General features: G+C 46.1%; 1 protein-coding gene across 9 annotated transcripts in view; it reads left to right on the top strand.

The window, feature by feature from the left end:
* Positions 1–26,282, top strand: part of snap47 (synaptosome associated protein 47) — a 27,644-nt gene extending 1,362 nt beyond the window's left edge. For 2 of the 9 annotated variants that reach the window (XM_029131066.3, XM_029131065.3), the window contains exons 3-5: positions 67–575; positions 837–955; positions 3,141–4,182. In XM_029131066.3, coding sequence (XP_028986899.1) covers positions 67–575; positions 837–955; positions 3,141–3,287 — 775 coding nt within the window. In that variant the 3' untranslated portion in view covers positions 3,288–4,182. Of the gene's footprint in view, positions 1–66; positions 576–832; positions 956–3,140; positions 4,183–15,149; positions 15,418–17,619 lie in introns of those variants that run through there. The other 7 variants (XR_008693027.1, XR_008693025.1, XR_008693026.1 and 4 more) reach the window with 7 other exon arrangements.

The raw sequence follows: 26,282 nt of genomic DNA, 5'->3' as shown, positions 1-26,282 counted from the left end.
TTATTTTGAACTTGTCATGATGTCATATGGACTGTTGATGATACTTATAATCACCTTCTATTGCAGACTTTTGTCAGAACTTGAATCTCCCGCCTGGTGGCCTTTTGGTAAACTCCCCTGGAAGACTCACCAGGAAGCCAAGGCTGAGGACGCTGCAAGAGCTGCAGCGGCTGCCGCCGCCTCAGCTGGTAAAGGATCTGCTAGAAATAAGGTCATCGCAAGCATCCCAGCGGTGGTGTCCAGAGGGAGCGACTCGGACTTGAAACCCGGATGCTTTTTGGTGCTGGTGTCTTCACTGGAGGTGCGGGACACAAACTGCCAGCTGCTTCACCGCTTTGAGCGCAATGAAGTAGATGAAATCCGGGTGCACAATCCTTATGAGATAAGTGTTAGACAGCGGTTCATAGGGAAGCCAGACATATGCTACCGGTTCCTGTCTGCCAAAATGCCAGAAGCCATGTCAGTGTTAGAGATGCAGTATAAAAAGAAGGTGGAGTTCACCAGTGAATTCAGCGCTTTCAAGGCAACTCCAGTCTCTTCTCCATGTGACATGGAAGGAAAAAGCTGGAATGAAGGTAAGTTTCAACACCTGTGAATGAATTTGACCACTAAGTGGCAGTAAAGCTCCATGTTTTCACCTCAGTTTATTTTTAAAAGTGCAGCTACGTGTAAAAACATTTCCTTCACATGACCTTTGGACATGATTATAGGTGTATTTTGATGAGTCACTTCACCCTGATTGCCTCAGTTGCTCTGCTCTAAGTTTACTTGTCTGGCTTTCTCATAAACAACATATGCACTCTGCACTTTTTCACCATCTCCACCCATGGAGTCAGGTTTGCTGCAGAAGTGCCAGGAGCTCCCACTGGAGGTCCCAGCAGGAGAGCTGTCCCAGTTGCAGGTACATGTCCTTCAGCCATCTGTCAGTCAGGCTGAGGCCCAGGAACTCAAACAGGTGAGGTCTTTCACTGCCTGTGCAAATTCAGGACTTGCACGATTGTCAGATTTTTACTTTTCATATTTGTACACATCACGGCAGGTAATGCAAATGTCACGTCTGCGTGCACAGGCAACAGACAGCCCTGGCTGCTGTTATAGTAACATGTATTCATTCCAAACCACCATTCATCATAACGATTTTTATTTTTCATCCTGTATGTTTAAAAAGTTATTTGGTGAGACCACAAACCAAAGTCAATCTAGTTTTAAGAGAGGAAGAGAAACACGGTCAGTCATATGGTCAGACTCTACAGCGTCTTTCCATTCAGAACCTCTCTGCACTGACAACCGCTGTAGATACGGAGGCAGAAAATACACGGTGACGCAAATTCAGACCTATGATTTCGACAATTTGTTGTGAGCATGCAACGCAGTATTACAGTTTGGTGGTGGAAATGTTTGGTCAGGCTACTTTTGGTGTCATATACTGTGCTTAGAGCCACATCACTGACTAGCAGAGCAACTGGGTTAGAAATTACTTCATTAGCTTCATTAGTTTAGTGTTGTTGAGAAGGATGTGAGTGAAACACCCAGATGTAAGAACAACTCAGATAATATCATAGAAAATACAATGTGCATTGATTTTCTGCTTTGATGAAAACATCACACAAACACACTGTGTTTACTTATCAATGCAACTAACATTTTAGAGTTGAGGTTGACAATGAGAGAGTTAATTAATTTTAATTGACATATAAAATAAATTGTAGCCAGTTTTGAATATATAATTTGCCTACTTAAAAGACATACTCCTTTGTTTTTACAATGCACTGCATAAATCATATCTAAAATGAGGCTTTGTTAAGACTTAATGTCTAATATGCAGTTACTTATTGGACCTAATGTCAATATACAGTGATTTACGGTTGTTTCGCTTTTCTGTAATCATTTTTAAACAAATCATATCATCACAGTAGCAGCATTAGAACAGTCATACAACTTAACTATTGTGTTTATAAATGGCTTATTGTCTGCAGCCGATAATGGTTCAGACCTCAAAAGCTGCCGATGCAGACTTAATGCTACGTTTCTCTCCACACCCTACTCTTAATGTAATTCATGTCGAGATTAGACTACAGTGGGGTAACATGTACAGAGGGTCACTCGGTTTAATGTCCCGCCCTAAGTGCTTTAGCAAATAGAACCCTTTTTCAAAACACTTTTATACAGTAATTATTGTTAGAAGTTGAAAGCTCCGACTTGTTAAGGCTTCAAAGTTTGATAGTATTTACTGTGTGTCCTCCACTGTTTGCCTTATAACACAGCCCTGGAATTACCCCACTAATGTGCAAGACACTGGGAATTTGAGCTCATATATTTTTCTATTAGCTGCAGCCTAAATGTTTAATTTCAGGGGTTTCTACATGACTAAAGACCTCCGGCCATTCTATAAGCAGCACCTACAAATATTAGCTTTCTCTGTTTTTCTATGACGCACCAAAACCCCTGTGAATGTGAGCTGCAAGCTGTGATTCGGTCGTGTTCTGCTGGTTGAAATAGTAAAGTCGCAGACCTCAGTGAGGGAACACAGTTGCTCCTCGTGTGTATTGACACACTATCTGTTTTTCAAACTGCTGTCTGGAGTTGTTTCTCTGCCCATTTGCAATGTCTGCATGTAACAGCCAGTGAAAAATGACATAATGTCAGTGTGTGTGAGAGCATATGTAGCATAACATAATATTAGTTTAGAAACCTTGGTGGTGGGGTTCGGAGTGACTGTTTATTAGGTTTTGCTTGGCACATTGCAGCATATTTAAGTTGTTCCATCAACCATAACATACACAGTTGCTGGACCATGCAGATGTAGTCACACTATTCCATAAACCTGCTGAAAATAGAAAACAAACAGTATTGTATAATATCAATTATTGCGGGACACAAGCCAAAGCTTCTTTCTGAATATTTTCTCAAGTTTGATAATGCGCAATATATAAATGCTCCTACCTGCCACAAGCTGTTGCTGAGTCATGATTGATGTTACGCTGTCTAACCTTCTTGCTCTGTTAACCTACCACACCTTATACTGATCCCGTCTGTGCACCTCTTCACATGTGGCCCACATGGTCCCTGCATTCATTTATTGTCCTCACTCAATCGGGGCTCGGATACAAGCACTGACTTAGTTGTGTGCGTGTGCGCAGATGCTGATGCAGCTGAAGACTCTTGCCCTGGAAGCAGAGACGGAGCTGGAGCGCCAGGATGAGGTGCTGGATGTCCTGACCAGCTCCACGGACCGAGCCACCATGCACATAGGGAAGCACACCTGCCGTATGAAAAAACTGCTGTAGCTCAGACGTCCGAGCAGATGAACACACTCCCCGTGTCCCTCTGGAGAAAGGCTCTGTAAGGTTCCTCTCTCTGCTCTTTGGATTTGTACAGTTAAGGATACATCAGAAGTAGCCTGCTTAATCACAACTTACATCATATTTATTATTACATGGGTTTGAACATTTTTCACAGAAGTCCAGATGTTTGCTGAACTAGCTATAATGACCAACATATCTTAAATTTCCACATCAGTGTTAACAATTAAAATCTGCAAACACCACATTTCCACCTGTCTATTGTAGATGACATCACTGATACCTTTTGTGCAACTGTTTTTTTTATTTAAGCTGTTCTTTTAATTTGTTGTCTTATTCAAAATGACTCACTTGAAAAGGGATAACGTAAACAGTTGTTATACACTGTTTCTTGTCTTTAAACCAAAAACAAACAGACCGCATGTTGTTTCCACAAGGACTGAAAGAAAAGCATGACTGAAGCTTGTTTGCAATAAGGGACTGACAATAAGAGTTCACCAATGTCATTACAGTAATACCCGCATTCTTTAATATTAATTTGCTTGTGGCATGTCTGGGTCTTAATGTTGCATGCCTCATCATTATCAGTATATAGGCGAGGCCTCAATGTTTAAACTAAACTCTCTTGCTCTGATTTGAAACCCTGCAGCTGTCTTCTACTGTATATCCAGTGTACAGGCCCTGATCCATATGGTTGATGCTCAGAATCTGTTTATCTGTAAAGAGTTGACATGCATAGTAATGCTGTAATTTTATTGTGATGGGAATAAGTGCAGTGTCTGTACCTTGGTTTAAAGAAAAGTGGTGGTGCATAATAACAAGAAGATGAGCTTTTCCTACAAAAGAGAAAAATAAATTAATAGGTGAAGTAATACAAGAAGGATTGTGTCAGTTAAATGCTTAATGTTGTCAAAGTTTATATTTGAAAAGAGCATATTTATCCGCTAAACCAAAGGATAAGTGTAAACAGCATCAGTAGTCGTAACGATATGGCTGTTGGTACAGTAGCAGTAGTTTATTGTTTCCAACCTTGTCTTGGAAGGTGAATCGTCACCAATCTCACACACTGTTCACAAGATGCATCTGTATATAACGTGTATATGGATATTTCTTTATCCTAAAACAACATAATAAGGCTTCTATTACAATTTAACACGAGTTTGAGATGAGTTCCTTGGAAACAAGCAATTGACTTCAATCCTCAGAACACATGAATATAATAACTTGGCATGAAATGACCATTAAGCCAACGAAACGACATCATTAATTAACTGGAAAGTAAATTAGTTTTAGTTGTTTGGAAGAACCCAGGGCCAACGAAATAAGTTTCCTGAATTCAAACCAGGCTTTCTTCCTTAACAAAGCGTCAACAGGCGACGCCCGCCGTAGTCGGTTCCCCTGTGACGAACCGAAACGGTGAATATCAAAATGTGCAAGTTGGAAGCAGATGTTAATTACTGGCTCAGCTGTTGTGTGGAAGTCGCTCACGTTGTACCTTCTGCTACTATAACATCCTGTTGGCACCGGCGCCGTGTGTGTGTGTGTGTGGGGGGGGGGGCTCCTTCATGTCAACAGTGGAGCAGGTTTAGCTTGGCAAGTGGCTGAGCACTCAATTAGGGATCAGGAAGACGCCTGACATGACGGGATGTGAAAGAAGAGCGACGGCCTCACTCAGCGGCCGGTCCCCGTTAGCGTGAACTTATCCCTTCTGCTAAACACAGGCCGCCGCGAGAGACGTGACTCTGAAATCTGTTTATGACATTATAGAAAAGCTCCTCCAGCTCCACTACGGCGGAGCTGTTCTCGCTCGCTGGCGTTTATTTCCGTTGATTTCAGTGATAAACAAAGAGATTTTGGAATTCCCAACCTCCAGAAGCACACCACATGGTTATGTGCATTCCAGCCCTCGGAGTTTAAGGACTGGCGTGGTTTTGAAGCAGCCTTGCAATACGAGGAAGTGGCGGCGGTCTCGTCTGACCACAGATACATGAGATTGGGCTTTGCCTCGCTAACGGATGGGCTGGAGACGCTGGGGATTCTGCTGGCCTTGACTTCCAAGTCTGTTTACGCGCCGTTTCTGCGGCAGGCGCTCTCGCCCGAGGAGCGTGTCTCCGTCGACGGCCCATCAGCCAACTCTGAGGGAGCGACGCGGCCCGGGATTGTGGGCTGCGAGGGCACAAAATACGGAGCCGTGTGATTGCAGTACAAATAGACTGGAGTCATCATCATCACAATTCTCAGGGATATGGTTTCCAGTGTGTGTAATACAGTGCATGCGTAAAATTCAGACTCATTTGTGCATTGGTTTATGTCATTTAATATAATGCTTAGTGTTCACAATCAGTTATGCTCATAATTTAGCTCCAAATTGTGATGATGATGTGGAGCAGAGCTAGAAAATATTACTAAGGTAAAAGAGAGGTTTGATTCCACTCCACTATTAGGCTGTCTGAGTGGAATGGCCTGATTCTTGACTCGCGTCCTGGCCGGCCTCTTACTAGCGCAGGTGTTGCTGTGTTTCCTTTTGCTGAGGGAGTTTCTGGTTTCAGGAAATAGGGCCTGTTGGTTAATGTTAGAACTGGGAAAAAACGTTCCTAGAAGGAAGGCGCTGGAGTCCAACGAGGGGGTGTATGTGTAGTATCCAAGGAACGCGATATGACACTCGGCATCATGGTCGTCCCCCCGCGTCTGGACATTCTCTTGTGTCGTGGTGATGGATAGGCTTCACTCCACAGACTCCCACCTGTAAATCTGTGGCGTCTCACTTCCCTCATTGCGTTATCGCATGCGTCGTCTGGATTCAGAGCTTTCTGCAGTTTTATCAAGCCATAAATGGGCTCTCTGCGGCTGTTACGTGGTACTTTCCCAGATGCTGAGCTGCATGATGATATCATGCACTCTCGCACTTATTGTTATGTTTTCCACACTTTGGCTTTCTGGCTTTTGTTTCCCAAACTTTTTCTCATTTCTGTGCAACGGAGGCAGCAGCTACGCAGCCAAAGCAAACGTGGATGTGGGATTAGACAGTGGCATTTTTTCCAGGTCCAGCTCCCCATTATAATCACTTGAACCTGGCTAAAGTGCTTCCACTGTCTCTCTCTGTGACGTGATATTAAATCTGTCACTACGTAGGAAGAAAGACCCAAAAAGCATGAGGGTATTTGGTCAGTCACTCATCTTCTTGTTAATTGGTAACTGGTGCTCGTTGTGTTCAGTAGAGGGCAGCAGTAGTTTGCTGATGGTGAGCTTCTATTCATTAACTTCATATCACTCTGACTGCGTTGGGTCGGGTCAAAGGTCAACCCAGACACACAAATGCTTGTTTTTGTTTGTCTCCAGCTCTTTGGTCTAGATTTAATTAAATTTCTGATCTAATCTTTATTCTTTAAATATTGGAATGAACGTAACAGCAACCAACAACTCATTTCTGCATAAGGTCATTGGGAGTAATACATTGAGTGAGGAGTGCCTTTTTTATGATGACTGGATTATGTTTTCATTAAAAGCCCATCTACACAGCTCCCAGAGCAGGTTGTCGGGCCGTGAGCCAGCTCGCACCACATCAGTACTTTTACAAGTGGGCCCCCCAGAAACCCTCAGTGAGCCTGTTTTTAGTGGCTCTTACTGCAAATGGAAACACTTAGGTCCCACGATAAATTACCGACCGACTGGTGGCGCGCTGCACAGACCCCCAGCGAGTTGTGCGCAGATTACAGATTCATATTTTTACTCTGGAGTCTGTTATGTTATAATGGCTTTGGGTCATACGAGCTGGAAAGAGTAGGGGAAGAAAGTAATTCACGCAAAGGTTGTTGTGCCGACGTGCGTGGACTGGCGGCTTGATTAAAGTGAAGGATGTGTTTCCCCCCTCAGCTCGTCAGGGTGACACTGGGGTCACGTCAGGATAAAAATAGAGCTCCTTAGTTACTCATTTTCTCTGAAAAGTAAATAGCCATTAGTGCAGCAGGCCAGTGATCTCAAGGGCAACACAAGTGTTCAGTCTAAACTGTTGTTTATGTTGCAGCCGGATGATTAGAGGAGACAACGGGGCAAAGCAGGCCCTGCTGTTGGAGAGAGCATCTGTAACGCTGCTGCTCTGGTGAACACAGTCCAGTGGGGTCAAGTTCAGATGCTGTGAAAACACACTTAAAAGCACTTGACTTAAGCCTCTGTATTAAATGTCGAGGTGTGTGAGGAAACAGGCGCAGCATCCAGGACCCTTGCTAAGAGTGTCCATGAAATAATCCTAATTATCATTCCAGCATGTGTTCGGCGCGCTAGTGATGTAATTGCAGCTGACCAAATAGATTGTTGTTGAAATTTTGCCCCGCTGTTATAGCAGCGTTGTGACAGCGTTGTGTGTTCACCGAGGGCTGGTGCAACCATAACAAACACAGCTGAAGCCGGGGTTTACATTTCAGCGGGATGACGGCGCACGCAGCGTCTGGGTGGAACTCGGGGAAAGGGAGCGCGGGCCGGCGGCCTCGTCTGGACGCAACCCCCCCCCCCCCAAGAACCAGCATGGTGCGAGCGGGACCTGCGAAGTCATTGTCCAGACGCACCACGGCACGAATGCGAAGGGCTTTGCGTCATCGTGTGACGACGGAGGCAGAGTCATGCCGGGACAATATTGTGTCTGATGAGGGAGTGGGCTTTTGAAAAGGTCCAAGAGGAAGCCGCCAGCCTAATACCACGGGCTTAGACTACTGAAGGCAACACCGCCGCAGAGGGGAAGAGTAGTTGGAGCCATCTTTGCCGTCGGAATGGCTTTAATTTAGATCTGAAGAAAAGTAATGTCTGCTTTTGGTCAAGAAATTTACATTCAGTCAAAAACACGAGCTCATTTTCTCGGCCGTTCAGACTTTATGTCACTTTCTCTTTATTTCCGTAACTGTAAGGAATTCTTGGACAACACCTATTTTGTGGAAACCCCTTCCGCAATCCCAAACGGTTTGTCCACGTAACCTCAGGGGAGCAGCCGGCGACTATGTAATTGGAGAAGATTGAGTACACACAGCACGAGCATAGCCTGGTGAGCTATTGGGAAGCTGAAACAAAGCTTGCCAGATGTTTACACAGCTCCGCCATATGTGAGGTTGTTACAGAACGTATGTGTAGAATGTGTGAGTGGCAGACAGAAAGTGTGTGAACCTTTGACCCAGTATCCATTACAGGTTCAGAAAAAATGGTAACGCCGATTGACCATGAAGCCAGTGCAAAACAATGACGTGTTACCCTGTTTGGTTTTCCTCTAAAAGGAAATTTAGTGTTCCTCAGGATATCACTCAGGAATCCCCTTTTTACTGATGGAAACCATGGAGCCGTCAAAACACAGCCCTGTAATTCTGCTGCCTGGTTTCAATTATAGCATTGAATATCAAAGACAATCACTCCCATTTTAATGTGAATTTTTTATGTGCTCCCAGTTTATTTTGATGGAAAATTTGTGGGTGGAGCACTTGCTAATTGGTACGGAAAACTTGCACCTGTGGTAGACCAATGTTTTGAGAGTCAGAAACATTGAATATTTGCGTTCTTTTCTTCTGAGAGGCAGCTGAGCCTCATCCCCAAAAACAATTCCAGACTGGATCCGATGGTGGACATTGTCTGGAACAATAAAGCTGCACGGTAGTTTGGAGTCTTTGGGGCTTTGACTTCATGGCGTGGCGTTATTAATTAGTCAGCTATCGTTTACGGACGATTGAACCAAACACTTACTGTATCACGAGAACAGTGCAAAAAGAGCTTTAATACCAGATGCTTTGATTCTAGCGACTTGAAACCAAAGATTATACTGACACCGATGTAAATAACAGATGACGGGGACACAAGTTGACCCCTTACACCACAACCCTCAGTGTAAGTTAGTCAATTTGCTAATGTACCAACATCTGTACCTTTGTGCAAGTGGCGACCACTGCACTGCACATGTGACATGTAGGAAGCAGCCGTCTTCCTCTGTGCACGTATGTACGCATGTGTGGGGCGGATCTATCAAGACATTCTTTCCGTTCTGGCGAGAGAGAGGTGGAATCACCGTGTCTATATATACGACAAAGTGCGTCACTGTCCACCCTGTTTTCCTCCTCTGTGGGTTTCTGAGATCTATAAGTCACTGGGGCGTCCTGTCATTAGTGGCGAGCTTCGATCTCTGAAGTTGACGGATGCATTGGTAAATACTTCTAACAGCCACGAATATCCGCTTTAAAAGGTTCCCTATCACCCCCTTCGCCTTAGTTCATTCTTATGAAAAGGCCAATAACCGGAGTTTGGTGGCCCGCTCGCTTGCTCACACCCAAGTGTCAAGTTCCCTAAGTTGATTTCCAGTGATCTAACGTTTCACAGTGCATTAGAGCTCGGGTTTATGAGTTCGCTGCTCTGCTCGCGGCTTGTTTTCCTCAGGGATGCGGGACGAGAAGGAGATTTGGTGCACGCTCAGTCCGTGTCGGCCGCGGCCTCGGTGACCGCATGAGAACATTTCACTGAGGTGATACCTAACCCAACTACCTAATCACAACTGCGTCATGTCTCTCTAATGACCGGAGCAGCAACGATGTCAGAGCTTTACATAAGCAATAAACTGACCATCCTTAGGAAAATGACTTTGTTGTGGACTTGACAGAAATGCTTTGGACTGCTTTGCGATAATATTTCCCTTCACGGCTATAGACCCCTGTTAACCTGCTGGATGATCGTTTGCTTTAATATGCCCACTGCGCAGTGACATTACTCATTTTCCAGGTGCCAAATAACATTATTGTATCTCTTCATTTTGCAGACTCATGTGATGTGATGTTGTTATGGTTGTTACATGAGCCCACCTGCTCTCCAAACACTGCATTCTCCTTGGGGATGTAATAACCGCCATCGATTATGTGAATTCATGGGACGTATCCAGCCTTTTGAAGGGGTACTGAGAACCAGAGCAGCAGTAAATGACAGGTCAAATGTGACACCTGGTTTTGTCTGGTTTTATTATTATCCCCATCTGTCAGCTTGCACATTACTCCCTCATAACTCTCCCATTGTCTTGCACATGATTTGAAATAAGTGCTATGCATCAGGTTTACTCTTTCTGGCTTGACTTGGAGCCAGCGTCTCTTTCCTTCTCAATGATCCAGGGATTAACTCCATTATGTGCTTAAGGAGCGCAGAGGACGGCCCTTCCTCCTTTGAGTGTTCCGAGTGATCGAGTATCTCTTTTCTGCTTCACCCCTCAAACTGAAACGGCATCTGGGAATATTTCTCTATAGTGACCAGGCTGTAATTCAAGACTTGCAAGTGACTATTGGAGATGGTGACCTCCTGTGATTTTGGCTCGCGCTGCGGCTTACACAAGGCCACCACGGCCGAGCGGGTGGGTGGGTTTACAGGCTCACCCTCAAGGAGACACAAAGATTTCCTCTTCATAAATCAAACCGGACACGCTCTGTCTGGGGGTTTTATATAGGAACAGAGTGTGGTCATTTTTAAAATGGAAAGAGGCTGCAAGTATGTTAGAGGAGCAGCGCATTTGGCTTCACACTAGACATGTGGTACTGTATGAATAGTTACTAGGATTCCTTCACATCATCCAATGCAAAAGCTAATTCATACAGAAAAAGAATAATGCTAGAAATAAAATAACAAAAATCACTTTTCCTTCTTTATTATAACCTATAAATCATACTATGACTTTTATAACCATGTAAATTTTCACTTGCTGATTTATTTTGGCCACTTGGGGCGATGCAACAACAATGAAGCATTGGCTGGATTGTCACCTCTCAAAAAGCTTCCAACCTATTGGCACAGTTTCTTGCTCCGCTCTGTGTGAAGTTGAAGATTAATGGTGGCCCTTGATTAATCTGCCTCTTCCAGTCCAGTCACTGGCCAGCCTTTCAAAGCGCAGCCATGACAGCGGCCATAAATACAGACACAAGCTTCGACCAGGCGGTTGAAAATCATAAACACACCTTTGATGCTGGGGCCAAAGTGGTAATTAATGCTGCATTTCTGTGTGTCTGCGCTTTGACACAAGGGCGATTCCTCCCATGACAAAAGCACAATAACCAGCATTTTCCTGTGCAGGGACCAGGGGTTAAGGAGCAACCACGCAGACGAGTCGTGACATGACTCATCCCACCAAACAACGTCTACAAACATGTGCCTGATGTCAATGACACCATGTGTCTGACGAAAAGCATTCGCATGCCTGAGAAAATATCAGGGAGCAATTACACGTTTCCTCTGAGATATGGAAATTATTAAAACGTGTTCCCGATGTGCAAGGAGGCATGTGTCATTAGGTAGAAGATAAAACAGAGGAAATAGCTCCAGCAACAAGGCAAAGCCACCAGGAATAGTTCCATCGGCCACAAACAGCACTAAAACTGGCATCTAGAAATATTACCCCTCTCGCCCTCTGTGTATTGGTGGCTAATGAAAAACTGTCAGTCTATGACGGGCTGTATTTCCAATGTAAACCCACAGGAGGTGGTCCTGGAACGATCCAGTGAAAAGCGTCTGGCCGAGACTCTGCAGCGCTGTGTGCGCGGGTAATTGGTCGAGCAGCAGAGGAATGACCTGAAGTTTAGATTCAGGCAGTTACGAGACCTCTGCGACATCGTTTGGTTTCGAGTCGCGCACAGACGCGTTAGCAACTGCGGCGTGACAGCAAGCGGCCTCTGCGCTGTTTACGTTGCAGTACTTACAGTAGTACCTCGAGTACTAGTGATGATGAAGCTGGTTTTATTTCTGGTTTTGGATCATTGCAGTCCGTCATCCATCACAAGATGGGAGCCATGCCCTCATATCTGTTTCCTTTGGACAAGCCTCTTAAAGCCGAGCTGCTCGTCCCCATACGCAGCGGCCCGGTTCGGCCCATGTACAGCGCCAGAACCAGCACCAAGTGCAGGGATCTCCCCATCGATCAGCAGAGCGGCAGCCCCCGCGTCAGTCCAGCTGGGGCTGCTAGCTGGGGCTGCTAGCTGGGGAAGCCGGGCTCCTCGCAGTGAGCTAATACCTCAGACATCTGCAGCGGGTTCTAATTACGCCAGAACCACTCAACGTCTGGCTGCGTTGGGCCGAAGGCGAAGCCAACACAAGCCGCTCCACTCCTCTCCGTGCGCGGGACGCAAGGGCCAAGGGGATGCCCTCACAGCGCCCGGCGGCGTCATCCTCCGCATCTGAAGCCCTCCAGAGCAACCGTTGCCTGAAAAACTACGCACGGCTGATTGTGTGGTGCGCGTCTGGGCCCCTGTTCTCTCCCTCTCCTTGGATTTTGGTTTCCTTTCAACCTCTGACTGTGCCACAACACAAGGTGGTGCTCCTGTGTCTCCGCCTGCCGCCGCCGTGCGGAGGTAAACTTGGCGCAGCAGCCAAACACGGAGCGGGCCACGTGTTTAATGCTACTGCGATCCAGCAGATTGATTTCCTGTAAGCGCATGATAATTAAGAATATCATCCTGTCATCAGACGACGGGGAGACGTCGCCAGCGTATCATTTCCTCCCGCGTGACGAAATTAAAGGCTTGTTACGTGTAGTTAACGACGCTCCGCTCTTAAAGCGAGAGGGTAATAAGAGGAAAGTGGAGCCCGTGATTTGAGTTCGCTGTAAAACACTTGCTGCCATGGCAACTGTGTAACAGATGCCTGTGTTGTGGTGCACGTGCTCGCTGCAGCTCCACAGTAGCCGCCAGCGCGACCCCTTCGACCGCCCGCCTGCGCGCGCAGCTGAGCCGACCTCCGGTCTCACCGGTGCCAGCGCTGCGGAGCTGCAGGGGACGAGCGAGAGCCTCTGTGGCCCCGCCGCACGAACGGGGTGGTGACAGTTTAATGGCCCCCGGGGCTCGGGGGCGCCACGCCCTCGCCATTCTCCATAAAAGCCCGCCGCGCGTGACGTCAGGGGCCTGAACCTGCGCCGCGGAGCTCTCGGCGATTGTTAATCTGCAGGGGGGTTGAATTCCCCGCGAGTGATGACATTAGCGTGCGTGACTGCAAGTGGAAATTCTGCAGCCCTCCATCACTGTCATTACTGAGCTCGTATTGCTAACATTTACTTCTCATTTATTTATGCTAATCAGTAACAACTGGGATTCTTTCTGTCCTGTTCTTTTTTTTTTTTTTTTTAAATATGATTTGCAGCGTCCGACGTGTAAATGATTACAAGCTGGAGGAGCCTCTAAAACGGTATCATGCTTTGGGAATTCAGCTGCTCAGATGAAGAGCTCACGTCTCTGTAATGAAATCGAACGGCTGCCTTTGTCCTCGACAGCCACTCTGAATTTTCATTGTGTCTCCGCTTCAACGGCTTTCCAAATAATATGAGCACTTTTTCCTGTGCGCTCAGCGAGCCGTCCGTATGGAGAATTACAATGCACAGACTCTCTGTCTCTATAAGCCCCCGTTTCCACGACACGGGGACCTGGTGGAGGCAACTGTTGAAAGTTTGCTGGAGCCTCAGCGGCCTCAGGGCCTCGCAGTGCGTTCTGTGTGAGACTCTCCAGATGGGATCCCACACTTTGAGCTGTTTTAATGACCCGCAGTATCACCAGGACCTTAAGTGATGCGACAGAGACAGATGGAGCATCGTTAATAAAGCTAATCAAAGAGCTGGGTTCCCTAATGGAGGAAGTGAAGACTAACGAGACACTCGGAGGTGAAGACACAGGCCGGGCTTCCGGAGCGACTCGGATACAGACACCGGATGCTGAACCCAGGGGGTTTATGACATGTCATTCTGACCTTAACTCTTTGCCAAAGATGAGTCAATGAATAGAAATGTCACATTTTAGTGATGGATGCAACAAACTTTCATCAATATCACGAAAGATGAAGTGCATTCCATTCAGTTCCATTCAGTTTGTGCAATTAAATGAAATTCACTATATACTATACTATACTATACTATACTATACTATACTATACTATACTATACTATACTATAATATAATAAACTCCACAGGGCTTCTTGTTGTATGTATGTATGTATGACTTTGGTTCAAGGCCCGACTTGTCTGATTCGTTGTAGCCATAAACAAACGTAACCTCCCGGACTGATGAACTGCATTCATTGCAGCCATTGCACCCTGCACACCATCCTCACCCCGCTCTCGTTCTTCTAACTCCACTTCAGGACACGCTCGCCCGCCGCGGCGTTCCGAGCCTGAAGCCGGCAGATAGAGGCGTCTGAGAAGGGAAGCGGTGCGCTGATACGCCCAGGGCCGGTGGAAAAAAAGGCCTGTGTGAACTGTCAGCACCCGATAGACACAGGGCACGCTAATCTGCGCTTCACAACCACTTGCACTCTGGCTGACCTACTTCCTGCACATGCGAACAGAACGGGGCGGCACCTCGGCCGCTGTATTTGCATGAGGAGGTGGTCAGCAGCCGCGGGTGCCGGTTGACGATGAATCCACAGCCACTACGCGGAAGCGTAAGTCGCCTGCAGATCGGAGACACGGGGAAAACTGCATTGTCTCACTCTGTGCACTGGGGGAGGCGTTGACATGCAGCTTGTGCTTTAATTAAATATACAATTTTCCAGACAATGGAAAAATGGAGCGTTTAATCAGACGCTCCTGGCTGAAGGAGAAGAACAAATAGTGGAGTGTTTGCTCAGTGACTAAGTTTTGGAGATGGATGGAAGATGGATGGCTACGAAGGAGACCAAACCCCATGATATCATATCATTTACTGTAAATCACGAGTCATTAATGCGGAACAGAGTCCGTCCTGTCGGTTCGAGTCCTCTGACGCGTGAGCTGCCGAGCGATCGAACGCCGTCTAGGTCATTAAACCTCGAAGACGCAGCCACTCTGTTCGCCTTTCACTCCATTTGTGTGTTTCTGCCTCCTATTTGGACAGGTGCTCCCCCAGCGCGTCTGACACACTGACCTCCCGGCCTCTGCTGGCAGCGAGGCCGTCCAGGAGCCGGGCCGCGGGCAGATCAAAGCGGGAGCGATGCCCCACCAGCAGAGATAAATACACGCTTCCTCCCAGCTCGCTCGCACTGCTTTTTCCCACACTCCTTGAACTCTCCTGCTGCAGCGGGGCCAGCTCGCAGGAAACGACCGACCACATCAAGCGGCCGGGCTGCTTTAACGGGAGCGCCGGTGCCAGGCTTCACAAGAAAGTAAGACGCTTTACAGTAGCTTTAGTCGGGGAGCGGCCAATTATTTGTGTGTCGTTACATTAAATACTGGCAGCGGCAGCAAAACATATTCACACATACATTTTTTCACACCTCTGTTAAACCTTGAGTCACCATAATCACATACTACCATGGAGAAATTGAAACTTTATTAGGAAGGAGAAGTCAGACTTGTGACTCCACGAGGAAGTGAGGAGGTGCCAGCCTATTTTTAGGCTGACAGCTGTACTTTGGTGGTAGACTGATGTTCTTCCAGCCTTCGTGACATATCGCAGGCAAATACCCTCCTTGGCCCGGTTTTACTAGCTAATAGGCTGCCATGCAGCTCACCAGAGTGTGTTTAAAGAGCAAATGCTGATCTCATTCGGGCTTTCAGCCTTTAAAAAAGTTGTACACAAAAACTTTTTGGGGGTTTTCTCCTTATTGCATGTCTTTATATACTTATATACTAAAAACATTTGAGTTTGGCCTCGATAGTTACCTGTTTCCTCCATTTGTGCGGGGCGACACAAGCGCCTGTCGCTTCCAGCAGCTCGTTAGGTAAATCATCTGTACCTGTGGCCAGTGTTTCTCCGCCGCGATCCTTCTGAGACACGGACTTGTCATGGCAAACTACGGCAGCTGCAAGGAAAAAACCTTCGCCGTGAATTATATTTTGGCATCGCCTGAACAGCGGCTGTTTATATTTTCTTGGAGGGATATGCAAGGCCACCCAAAACAAAGTTGTGTAATGTTATATTATTCCACTGCTTTACTACAAACAGGAGTAAAGTGCCAGCTCCTCCTACAATAATAGGGCTGTGCTGCTTTTCCAGCTTTCTGCTCTATTTTATGCTTCTCCGCAGGAAATCCACCCATGCTCATAAGTTTCTCCACCTGCTTGGAAATAGCTTTGAAATTGTTTCTGGTCCCTGTGAAGGATCATAAGCAAGGCTCTTAATGAGCAAATAAAGTCTGGCAAAGCTTTGCACCCAAAATCGGAGACGATGAATCACCCCGCAGATTCATCTTCTGCAACGCTTAATATCGTTTGTGATTCATGTGAACATGTCAAACGGAACCTGTGGGAGAATGGGAGAACTGAGCGTTGGTGTCTCGCACATGAGTCCAGCTCCATTAAATGTGACTGAATGTTCAAGATTCATGCTGTACGCTCAAAGATTGCACCGGTCACGAGTGGAACAAGTCTACGAATGAATGTGTTTTGACAATTAATGAAAAAAAGAAAACTTAAAACGTCTGGTCCAATTTGGGATTTTATTTATTAAAATGCAGACACAGCCCCATTAAACCCTTTAACACGTTTTAGACGCAAAACACTAAATGATCAGGCAATCATTTATTTTACACTTGAGTTGATGTCTCTGGGGAGAAAGTTATGACACAAAAAGTAATTTGAGTCTTTTTGAGAGAGAGAGAGAGAATGAGAGAGTTGTGTCTTAAGTTATTATGACAAGTTCATATAAAGTTTCAATAATGCATTTTTCTCATTTTAAAGAATTTGGTAGTTGCAAGTAGTAACCCCCTGTTAACTAGGCCACCTTCTGTAAAGCATACTTACACATAATTTTTTTATAAGGTCATAATTAGTAAAATAATTAAGTGGACGATCAGATGCAGGAACATTTGATGAACTTAATCCTTCAGAATATGCGCATGGTTAGAATCTGCTCACAACAAGACGATCACCAACCTGTAAATATTAATAAACTCGTATGTCCTATCAGTACTTTTGTTTTGTCCTCAAGTCCAAATCAAATTCACATTCAGAACTTTAAGCCAAGTGAATATTTATAAAAAAAAATCAGGTTTTCCAATTCAAATAAAATTGATTTTTCCACAACCGTAAAAAAAAAAAACTCTGTCTGATCTGAAGCTTTAACTGGGAAAACAATGACAGAGTTTGGCTTCCACAGTCATTACAAATCACTTCTAAAGAAGAAGGCTGGTTTGCGGAGGGTGCTGTCTAAAAATCTAATGATTCTGGCCAGAAGATCTTTATCAGTCAATAAACAGTAGAAGCTTGATTTATTTGTTTATTTCATTTACCTTCTTATATTTATATATCAAGATGCCAACATATGTTATGCTGCCATAGAGACAGACAGGCCATATTCATCATATGCTTCACACACACAAAAAAAAGAAAAAAAAATCAGCAGGTATTGTTTCTTTCTTGCTCAGTGCAAGAGGTCCAATCCAAACTACTACAAGCTGAACTCCTGCCAGCCAGGTCTGGGCCAGGGAGCCGTGGGGATGAATACCAGAGGTATGTCAGACCAATGAGAAACAGGTGGCTGGCAGCAGCAAATGAGTCGCAAGGACAAGTGCAAATTGCCACTGGCAATAATTGAAGGTCTTTAAAGGGTGGGTGGGAGACGGCCGCCCGGTGCCGAGGACGGGTTCAGATTAGCATCTTCATCGCTCCCATCATCTCCAAGCAGAGCACGAGGAGCTTTGAGCTCCGCTGCTGGTGCTGTGACAGTCACATTAGCGGCGAGAAAAAACAGTGTCCGAGCTTTTTAGCAACATGTTTGTTTATTTTTCCTCCAGTTCCTTTGTGGGTTTTGTTTAAAGCCCTTTGGCCGGGGATGATTCCGCCTGGCGGCCCCCCCTCCTCTCCACCGCACACCTTCCCTCTTGCCATCCGTAATTACCACACTGTTCGAGTCCTGGCCTGTCCAAAAGCCACTGCAGGTCTGATTTTTTTTGGCTTGGCTCCTCTCTGACATGCCTGGGAAGGGCAAGGAAAGGAAATGGGTGGACCAGCCGCTCTCCGTTCCCCTCAGAGCAGGCCTGGGAGAAGCCAGCCCTGTGTTTTTTGAGTCGGGCCGAGCTTGTAAGGGAGCGCAGCCCATCTGGTTCTCATAAATCCTCTATGTGGCTCCACAACTGGAATTGCCTGTTTGGGGACGTGATCGCTGATACAGTCATTACAAAACAACAGGGAAGAGGCCCGGCGCAGCTCCGAGCGTCATCCGTCCTCTCCTCTGGTCCACAAACATCATCGCGCTCTGAAGACCTCCAAACTCCAAGAAGCTGCAGTCGGTGATGAATGGTGACCGTGCTGTATGCATTCCTGCCAGCAGGGGGCGCTCTACCCCTGCGATCTGCTTATTGACTTGCGTAATTTGTGAAAAACACAATTAGGGGTCACGGTCGGACCGGTGCTAATTGTTATAATGAGCCCAAAGTGGTCAATTAGCCTGTTTGCAGTCCTGCGCTACGCAACTATCAGGTCAAGGGCATCGCACATAGTGTCACCCACAAATTGGCACAAAAGGGAAAAACACTTCTCTACACACAATTTGTATTTTTTTTATTTGCTTGTCACATATTCATAAATTCTCCAGCAGAACAGAACAGTAAACCTGTTTTGCTGCATGAATGAATGGTAGTATGGGCACAGCAGAGCGCACGACGCCATCCGCGGCGTGCCAAATCATTAGGTCATGTGGCGCTATGCTGGTAATGTCTGCCTCCCAATCCCAGGCATATATTTATGATCTGTTGGCTGCGAGAGTCCCGCTGACTTGTGCAGATGAGGTCAAAGCCATCAAAGTGACCTCACCGCCAGAGACAACACAACATCTGTCCTCATCTTTCACACCTTCCGTGGCTGCGTTTCCTCAGACCTCCCTGCACTCGCTTCCCTCTAATTAGAACCAGTTCGATTTAGCCGGGGGGGGGGGTGCATATCGGTGTGATGCCTGTAAAACGGGAGAAGGGCCGGTTATCTTCTAGCTCCAGTCTGGGTTCAGCGCTTGCTCCCGGTTCCCATTAAAACGCAGCTACTGTATTAACAGGAGCTGCCTGAGTCCACACACAGGAACCAAATCCCATAAAGTCCAAGCATGTAATGTAAATGTCAATCAGCTGGGCCTTAATAATATAATGCTCCGACATCCCACAGGTGTTATCCTGTAATTAGGAGGATTTGGGTGGAGACCACACATGGAGTAAGCTTGTACTGTACATGCGTAATCTGATTATGAAAACGAGGCATGCTGACATGTTCTTACACTGGCTCCTGACCGGGCGCAGCTAATAATGTTGCTATTATTCTCCTCGCTGCTTGAGGAGGCATATTTCTGGGGATTTATTTAAATGGCTGCCGCGGACGTGCACATCTGGTGCTGGATGGCTTGGCTTCAGCGTCACCTCCGGGTTAGTGATCGTCTAGTGCAGCTCGCTGGTCTCGGCCACATGTGCTCGCGCGCGCTCTGATGACAAGTAAATTCACCCGCGCCCCCCCCCCCTTCGCTCCTCGCCGTGACAGCGATGAGTGCATCCCTGTGATAAATTCAAAACAGCCACCGCCGCCGCTTCGCCCCACACTTTCCACGCATTCCTCTGTGAAGCGTGCGATGCCGACCACCCTCTGACTCCCATCGGCGCCGGACCCGACGGGACGAGGCCCCTCATGCCTTTCCTCTTATCGTTTGATTATCTATGCGCGGCGTCCTTTCATGTGGCAGCCCAGCGTGCGTGATCGGCCATAGCCTCGTTGCCTCATCGCTTGGTTCTGTGTCTTGGAACGCCACCATAATAAATTGTCATAGCTGTTAGTAATAGCAGAAACATCTGAGGGCCACATGGGATGCAACAGGCCCATTCCAGAGTTCATTTGTGCCACACAACAGCACAATACTGTAAAAGTCAAACTCTGCACATGTGAGTGTTTCTCTCTCTCTCTCTCCCTTCCATTATCTCATGGAGAGCGTAACACCTGGTATGTATCAGTAAATTGAAGGGAGGCGAGGGAGAGCCATAAGTCCACCTTCAGCCTTCAAAGCACTTAGAGCGTGGATCTAAGTGCGCTGCACGATTGAAACCATCCAAAGAGGAAATTTATCACTGAGCTGAAGTTTCGGGGCTCCGTAGGATTGGGTTTCATAAACATTGCATGCTGGATGTTTTTCGAGCTCACACTGATGCCATTTGAGCTCAGGCATCTGCAGCAGTCAGGATGTTCCCGTGTGTATATGTCAAGGCCATTTGTGCGTGTCTGTAATCGTTTTAGTAACGTTGACTGTATTACGTCTGTCATTTAACGCCCTCACATCAGGGTCCTGTTAATATCTGTGGCCTTTGACCCTTTGTTTCTCTACAGTGATGCTCTATCAGTCAAAATCATTACTTTTTTAACCTACGGAGGATGTTTCTGAATAAATAGCAGTAGTGTCGATCTGGATTCTCCATTAGCGAAACCGAGCCTCGACATAAAACTATCCAGTTTCCTCCTGGTGGTGCAGCCGCAGTGACACGACGCTGATAGGATTTTTAATGGCCTTCCTGTGTCCCGTCGTCTGCCTCCGTGAATCAGGCCCGTTCCAGTAGACTCTCTGGACGGCGAGGTGTCACGTCTCGATAAATAACTCGGTGCCGGTGGAAAGAGCGGATGATAAGTGGACAGGGAGCACAATCATTTACTCCGGAGGGGAAAACAAATGCATATGGTAGCTCCATAAACTTCAAAGAGGGGACAGACGTCCTGAGGCCGCGGGGCCGTTTTACACGTCTCCTCGGACCACGGAGGAAGGAGATGTGTCTGTGTTTGGAAAGCAGACGTTCCCCCTGATCTCATATTTAAGATGTCTGATTCCACTGCTTTGAGCGATGATGCTGTGTTACATGTCTTCTCGAGGTGATTTTTATGCTATTTAATTTGGAGCCCCAGCGTTCGTCCATAGTAACATGATAAACATGGCGTCTGCCATTAGAGCGAATAAAGCAAACAAAGCGACTTGCTGATTTCTCAGCTTTCAGGCCTCTGTCCATCCTGCATCAGCAACATATAGGCTAAAGAAAACAAGTGGGCCAGAAAGCGCTGGGTGGGTTCGTGCTTCAGTTTCAGCCCTGGCCTGGTCTCATAAAGGCTGGCGGTGGGGGAAAATGTGAGCGGCGGACGCTCACGCCCAGCCAGTGTCAGGTGAGTCATTTTATGTGGCAGTTCAGGTTGCAGTCGGTCCAAACTGCCGGCGTCTCCTCGCAGCCAGCGGAGGTCAAACGCTGGTTGGAGAGAGAGGGGAAAAACCGAGGTAGACTTTGTTTATCCTCATCTGTGGCCGGTTTGTTTTCGTGTTTTGCTTTTATTTTGGAGTTTACCTAAATCCCTCTTTTCAGGCCTGGAGGTAAGTCCCCGGGGGCGCTGCCAGATGACTGCATGTGTCTCGCTGAGGCTTTCAAGGCCTCTGCACCTCACGATGCAGACTGCTGACATGACGCTTAGAGAGAGTGAAGCAGCCCGAAATCAGGTTCCATTACTCTTCTCACAGCACACGTCCAGCTTTAACCTCCCGGATTCATCCCAGTCTTTACACTGCAGATTGTTTTAGCAGTGTTACTGGGCAAATCTGTTCCGATCGAATGACTGGAAGCAGATTAAAGGAAACAAGGAGATTGTTTAGACTTTACAATGAGGAACAAACAAAAAAAAAGTGTTCATAAAGCAGGTTGACCTGTGCTGCGCCTCCCTCCCCTCGTTCCCAAACTCATCTAAGCCTTTAATCAAACAGACATCTGGACCGGTTTCGTGCGGAGCTCGAGGCCTGTTATGGAGACCACGCAACGATGTCGCTGTTCATTAATAGTGACGCTGACCATCGCCGGCGCATTCATCTTCCTGTCTAACAACGGCGAGGAGCGCAGGCTGAGGACGCGGCGGCGACGGGTGGATGCGGGGCCGGTCAGCTGAGAGACGGCGAGCAGCGAGTGGCTCCAGCTCACGTAGCAAACGCGAGGCCGAACGAGGCCAGACTGTCTGAAAGCAGTCACTGCGTCATATCACAGACGGGGTCTCGTCCTCGGATCAAGCGTCCCTCTGCATTAGCCCCCGTTAGTCACGCTCCTGTCATCAGACAGGCATCCAGACGCTGCCGCGGGAGCCAGAAGAGCCTTTCTATCGGATCTGATCAGAACGCCGGGGAGTCGGTGTGAGCGGGAGCAGCGAGATGCTTATCGTCACTGATCTTCATGTCTCAGCTGTTTATGTGCGGCGTCGCTTTCCCAAGGTTCCTGCCAGCGACGAGCGCGATCAATTCAGAGTCGCTTTACCAGTGTTGCGCGTCCAAACCGCACAAATGCCTCCGTGAAATGCTGCTCGTGTGATCTTCTATGGCCGGAGCCCCAGAGCACATGAGCTGTGATGACTGGACGATGACGCTGGTTCTGCTGAGAGATTCAAGCTGCGCTCCTGTGTTTGTTTATGATGAGTTCTGCATTTTGCATCTTCTGTGCTTAAAGACGCTTTTGTGACATTTGAGTCAAATTTGTTACAAAAACATGTTTAGAGCCAGACAATTTTTCCTCCAGACACTTATATATAACATATACATGTATTTAAGTACAACCATATGCTGTGTTACTGTAGGGTAATTGAAAGCAGCAGGGGACCTAATCATAGATGCTTTTAAAAAGGTAAAGCTCCAGTCCTCACTTAATTAAATATTTTATGTTTTTAGCCATTAAAACGTTTTACAGGATATAAGTTGCACTAATTCTGCAGAATAAGAAGAATGGATTTAGCATCTGGAAGAACAGTGGATGTCTCTGCATTTTGACATTTCTGGTCCGTCTGCTGTGGGAATGAAAATTCAAAAGGATATTTTAATATGGAAAATGTAAATCTGCATGTGCATGGGCCTTTGTAATCCTGACATAAACCACCAAAGCCGCATTCCTTTGAAACCTCTTTCATTATTCATCACAATGTGACTGTGTTTTGTCATTTTCCTCAACGGCTAAAAAAATTCGAGCGAGCGGCTCAACATTAGTGACGCTTGAGCAAAGGTTCGCTCAAAACTGCCTTGGGCGCAAACAAGGATGTCCCCGCTTCAACGCCTGCCATAACATTAATGAGGGAATAGTTCCTCGAGTGTTGTGCTGATAAAGCTGCTTATCCAAATGAGGAGTGGACCTTTGAAAAGAGGAAGCCGTTTATCTGTGCAGTGACAACAGAACTTGTCTGGAGAGTTTCAAGCTCCTCATCGCAGAAAAACCTGACCAAGTTTTCAGTGCATGACGTTTGGCCTGTGAACTGTCTACTGTCTATTACTGGCCTATTACTGCTCTATTATAGAATGTTTAATCAATGTGACACAATTATTATTTTGCAATGCGCACACACAGGCCTACCTGTGGAACCCGACTCAGGCCGGAGAGGTCACCGCTCGGCTCGCTGCTGCGAAGCTGTCAAAAATAGCGTGAAAGCTTTGTGACTAGCGGGGAATATTCCCATGAAATATCCTCCAGATTCAGAATAATAAACCACATGCCTGTCCGGTCCCCGAGCAACAGCATGCTGTGATCATGCACGGGCTTTCTGTCAGAGCACAAATCATTAATCTGCAACTGGGCTCCTAGAGCAGGACTCGGTCGGCATCGGTGGCCTTTCGCGGGTCCGCTGCGCCGTTGCGTGCTATCTGCTCCGTCTTCTGAAGCCTCAAGGTGAAGAGGATGAACAGAAACACATGTGACCTGGGAGTGATTTCACACTCCAGAGATGGGTCAGGTCGTTCTCCGTCTTCCTTTGTTTCAGGACGGTTCTTTCAACCCAGAGGCCAGACGCCTGCTAAGTCCATCATAAACACTACATGAATCTTTCAGGCCTTTCAGGTATGTGCCTGAAATATTTCAATGGCTACAACACTAATGCTTGTGATTTCAGAAGATGTTACTATAACTCATGAGCTAATGGAACCCACCTGTACCTCAAAACCCGAGTAGAAGTTGAAAGAGAAAAATACAACCCTCTTAAGAACACACTATATCTGTTATATGAGCGTGAATGTGATCTTATTATTGTCACTAATCAGTTATTGATCTCACATAATGAATATGAAACAAGCTGGCACTGCCAATGTTCTTTCCATTACATTCAACAGGTGCAATTTATTTAAAAATGAGATTCAACAGAATTAGAACTAGAATAAAAACTGCATGAGGAAATAATTCATGTAATTATTCTGTGGCTTGGATTTGGAAATCATCCCTGTTCCATTCCTTCAGCTTAATTTGTTATAAGAACCTGAATATTTGTCTAGAAAATGTGGATACGTTTCCATTAGTGCATAATTAATTGAATAAGTTGCATCAACGTGGGAAACGTGGCATTCGCGATGCGTTTCCCTTTGGCCTGTGATTTGTTTGGGGAAACCGTGATGTGAGAATCCGCTGCCGCTCCCTCCTCATGTCAGCGTTGCTGCCCGGCATTTCTGATACTTCGAGCGCTTGTCTCCTCTAAGTAATCATGTAATCTCTGTCGGGCCCCTCCCGTCCCAGACACAAGCTTGTAATTGTTTGATGGACGTCATCCAATTGAGAGATTAAGGATATACTGTACGTCGCCATGTTAACGTTTGTGTCTGACAACGCTGGTGGTCACGAGGACCTGCTGTGAACTGGAGCGCGTCCTCTGCTGTTGAATCCTGGCTGTGGCTCAACGTTAATTCCGCCAGTGGTTAATGGGCTGCTCACTACGTCTTTGGTATATTGTTTTAATAGGGGAACAGGGCTGACGTAAGGAGGGAGCAGCATTCTGACTGCACAAAAGGGAGGGGAGACCAAAAGGTTTCCATTGTCTCAAATGAAGTTGGCGGTGAGAGTGGTGTATTCGGATTCTCCCTGCATGGTGTCATTTGTGAGAATTGCTGTATATTGATAACCTGCATTCGGCCTCATTTGTGTTTGCCTGTGCTCTGCTGTGGGAGGAACTCGTGCCATATGTGACCAAGGCCGAGGGAGCCAGATCCGAGCCAGACGCTTAAGTGAATCACCAACTGCGTTGCATGTGAAGTGTACATTTTGTGACTCCTTGTTTATTGCCCACATTCAGCTTCGTGACTCTCCTCCAGATTTGTGCCAAGTCTGAGGCCACATTCCTAAATCTCTCCACTTTGATGGAGGAGAAAGTGGCTTGTTTTCCAAACCCGGGTTTCACATCCACTCTATGTCCTGAGATGTATTCCGGAGTATAGAATTACAGTTATGTTGTGTATAGCATAAAGAAATATAGAATGTTTTAGTTTGTTCTGCTTCTAGTAAAACATTTGTTTTTTATGGGAATTTCTACTATATATACAATGTTTTGTTTGTAGTCCTATATAAATAATGTATATATGTTTTTTTTGCTTATTATCGTTTCATGAAAATTTCTTTTTCACTTGTTCAACATCAAAACAAATGAAAATAAGAGAAAATCATTAGAGGTTGATCAGGGTTTGCAGGTGTAGCACTCCTATGTAAAATGTCATAGTATAGTACGTGGTGAAAAAGCCTCATATTATTATATGTGGTTAAAAAAAGTGTCATAGTGGTGAAAAAACTCATACTGTAAGATAGCATGTGAAATAAACGTGGCGTAGTATAGTATGTAATGAAAAAGTGTGATAGTATAATACAGTATATGAAAGCGTATGTGATGTGAAAAAATGTCATAGTATAGTATGATATGAAAACGCGTAATATAATAGTATATGAAATATAGTATATATGAGTTGAAAAAGAAGTTTCATATTATAGTATGCCAAGAAAAAAGTAATAGTATTTTATGATGTGGAAAAAGTGTCATATTATTGTTTTTGGTGAAAAAATGTCATATAGTTTAATATTACTGTATAAAAGGGTCATAGTTCAGTTCGTGGTGATAAGTGGGACTTTGGACTGGGACTATACAGTACAAACACTGGATTAGATAGGATTGACCCAAGTTTTCATGCTCCATGTGGTTGTGTTTATGTGTGTGAGCAGATAGCTTAGAGGTTTTGAGTGTGGTATGGGATTTCAAGTCTCAACAGTCTCATCAACCGCAAAAAAAGATTAAACTCCTCAAAATGATAAAACAGCAA

The sequence above is a fragment of the Betta splendens genome, chromosome 17 (genome assembly GCF_900634795.4).
Source record: "Betta splendens chromosome 17, fBetSpl5.4, whole genome shotgun sequence".
Classification (NCBI taxonomy): Eukaryota; Metazoa; Chordata; class Actinopteri; order Anabantiformes; family Osphronemidae; genus Betta; species Betta splendens.
The sequence above is the reverse complement of the archived record's forward strand: the minus strand, read 5'-3'. Positions and strand labels throughout refer to the sequence as shown.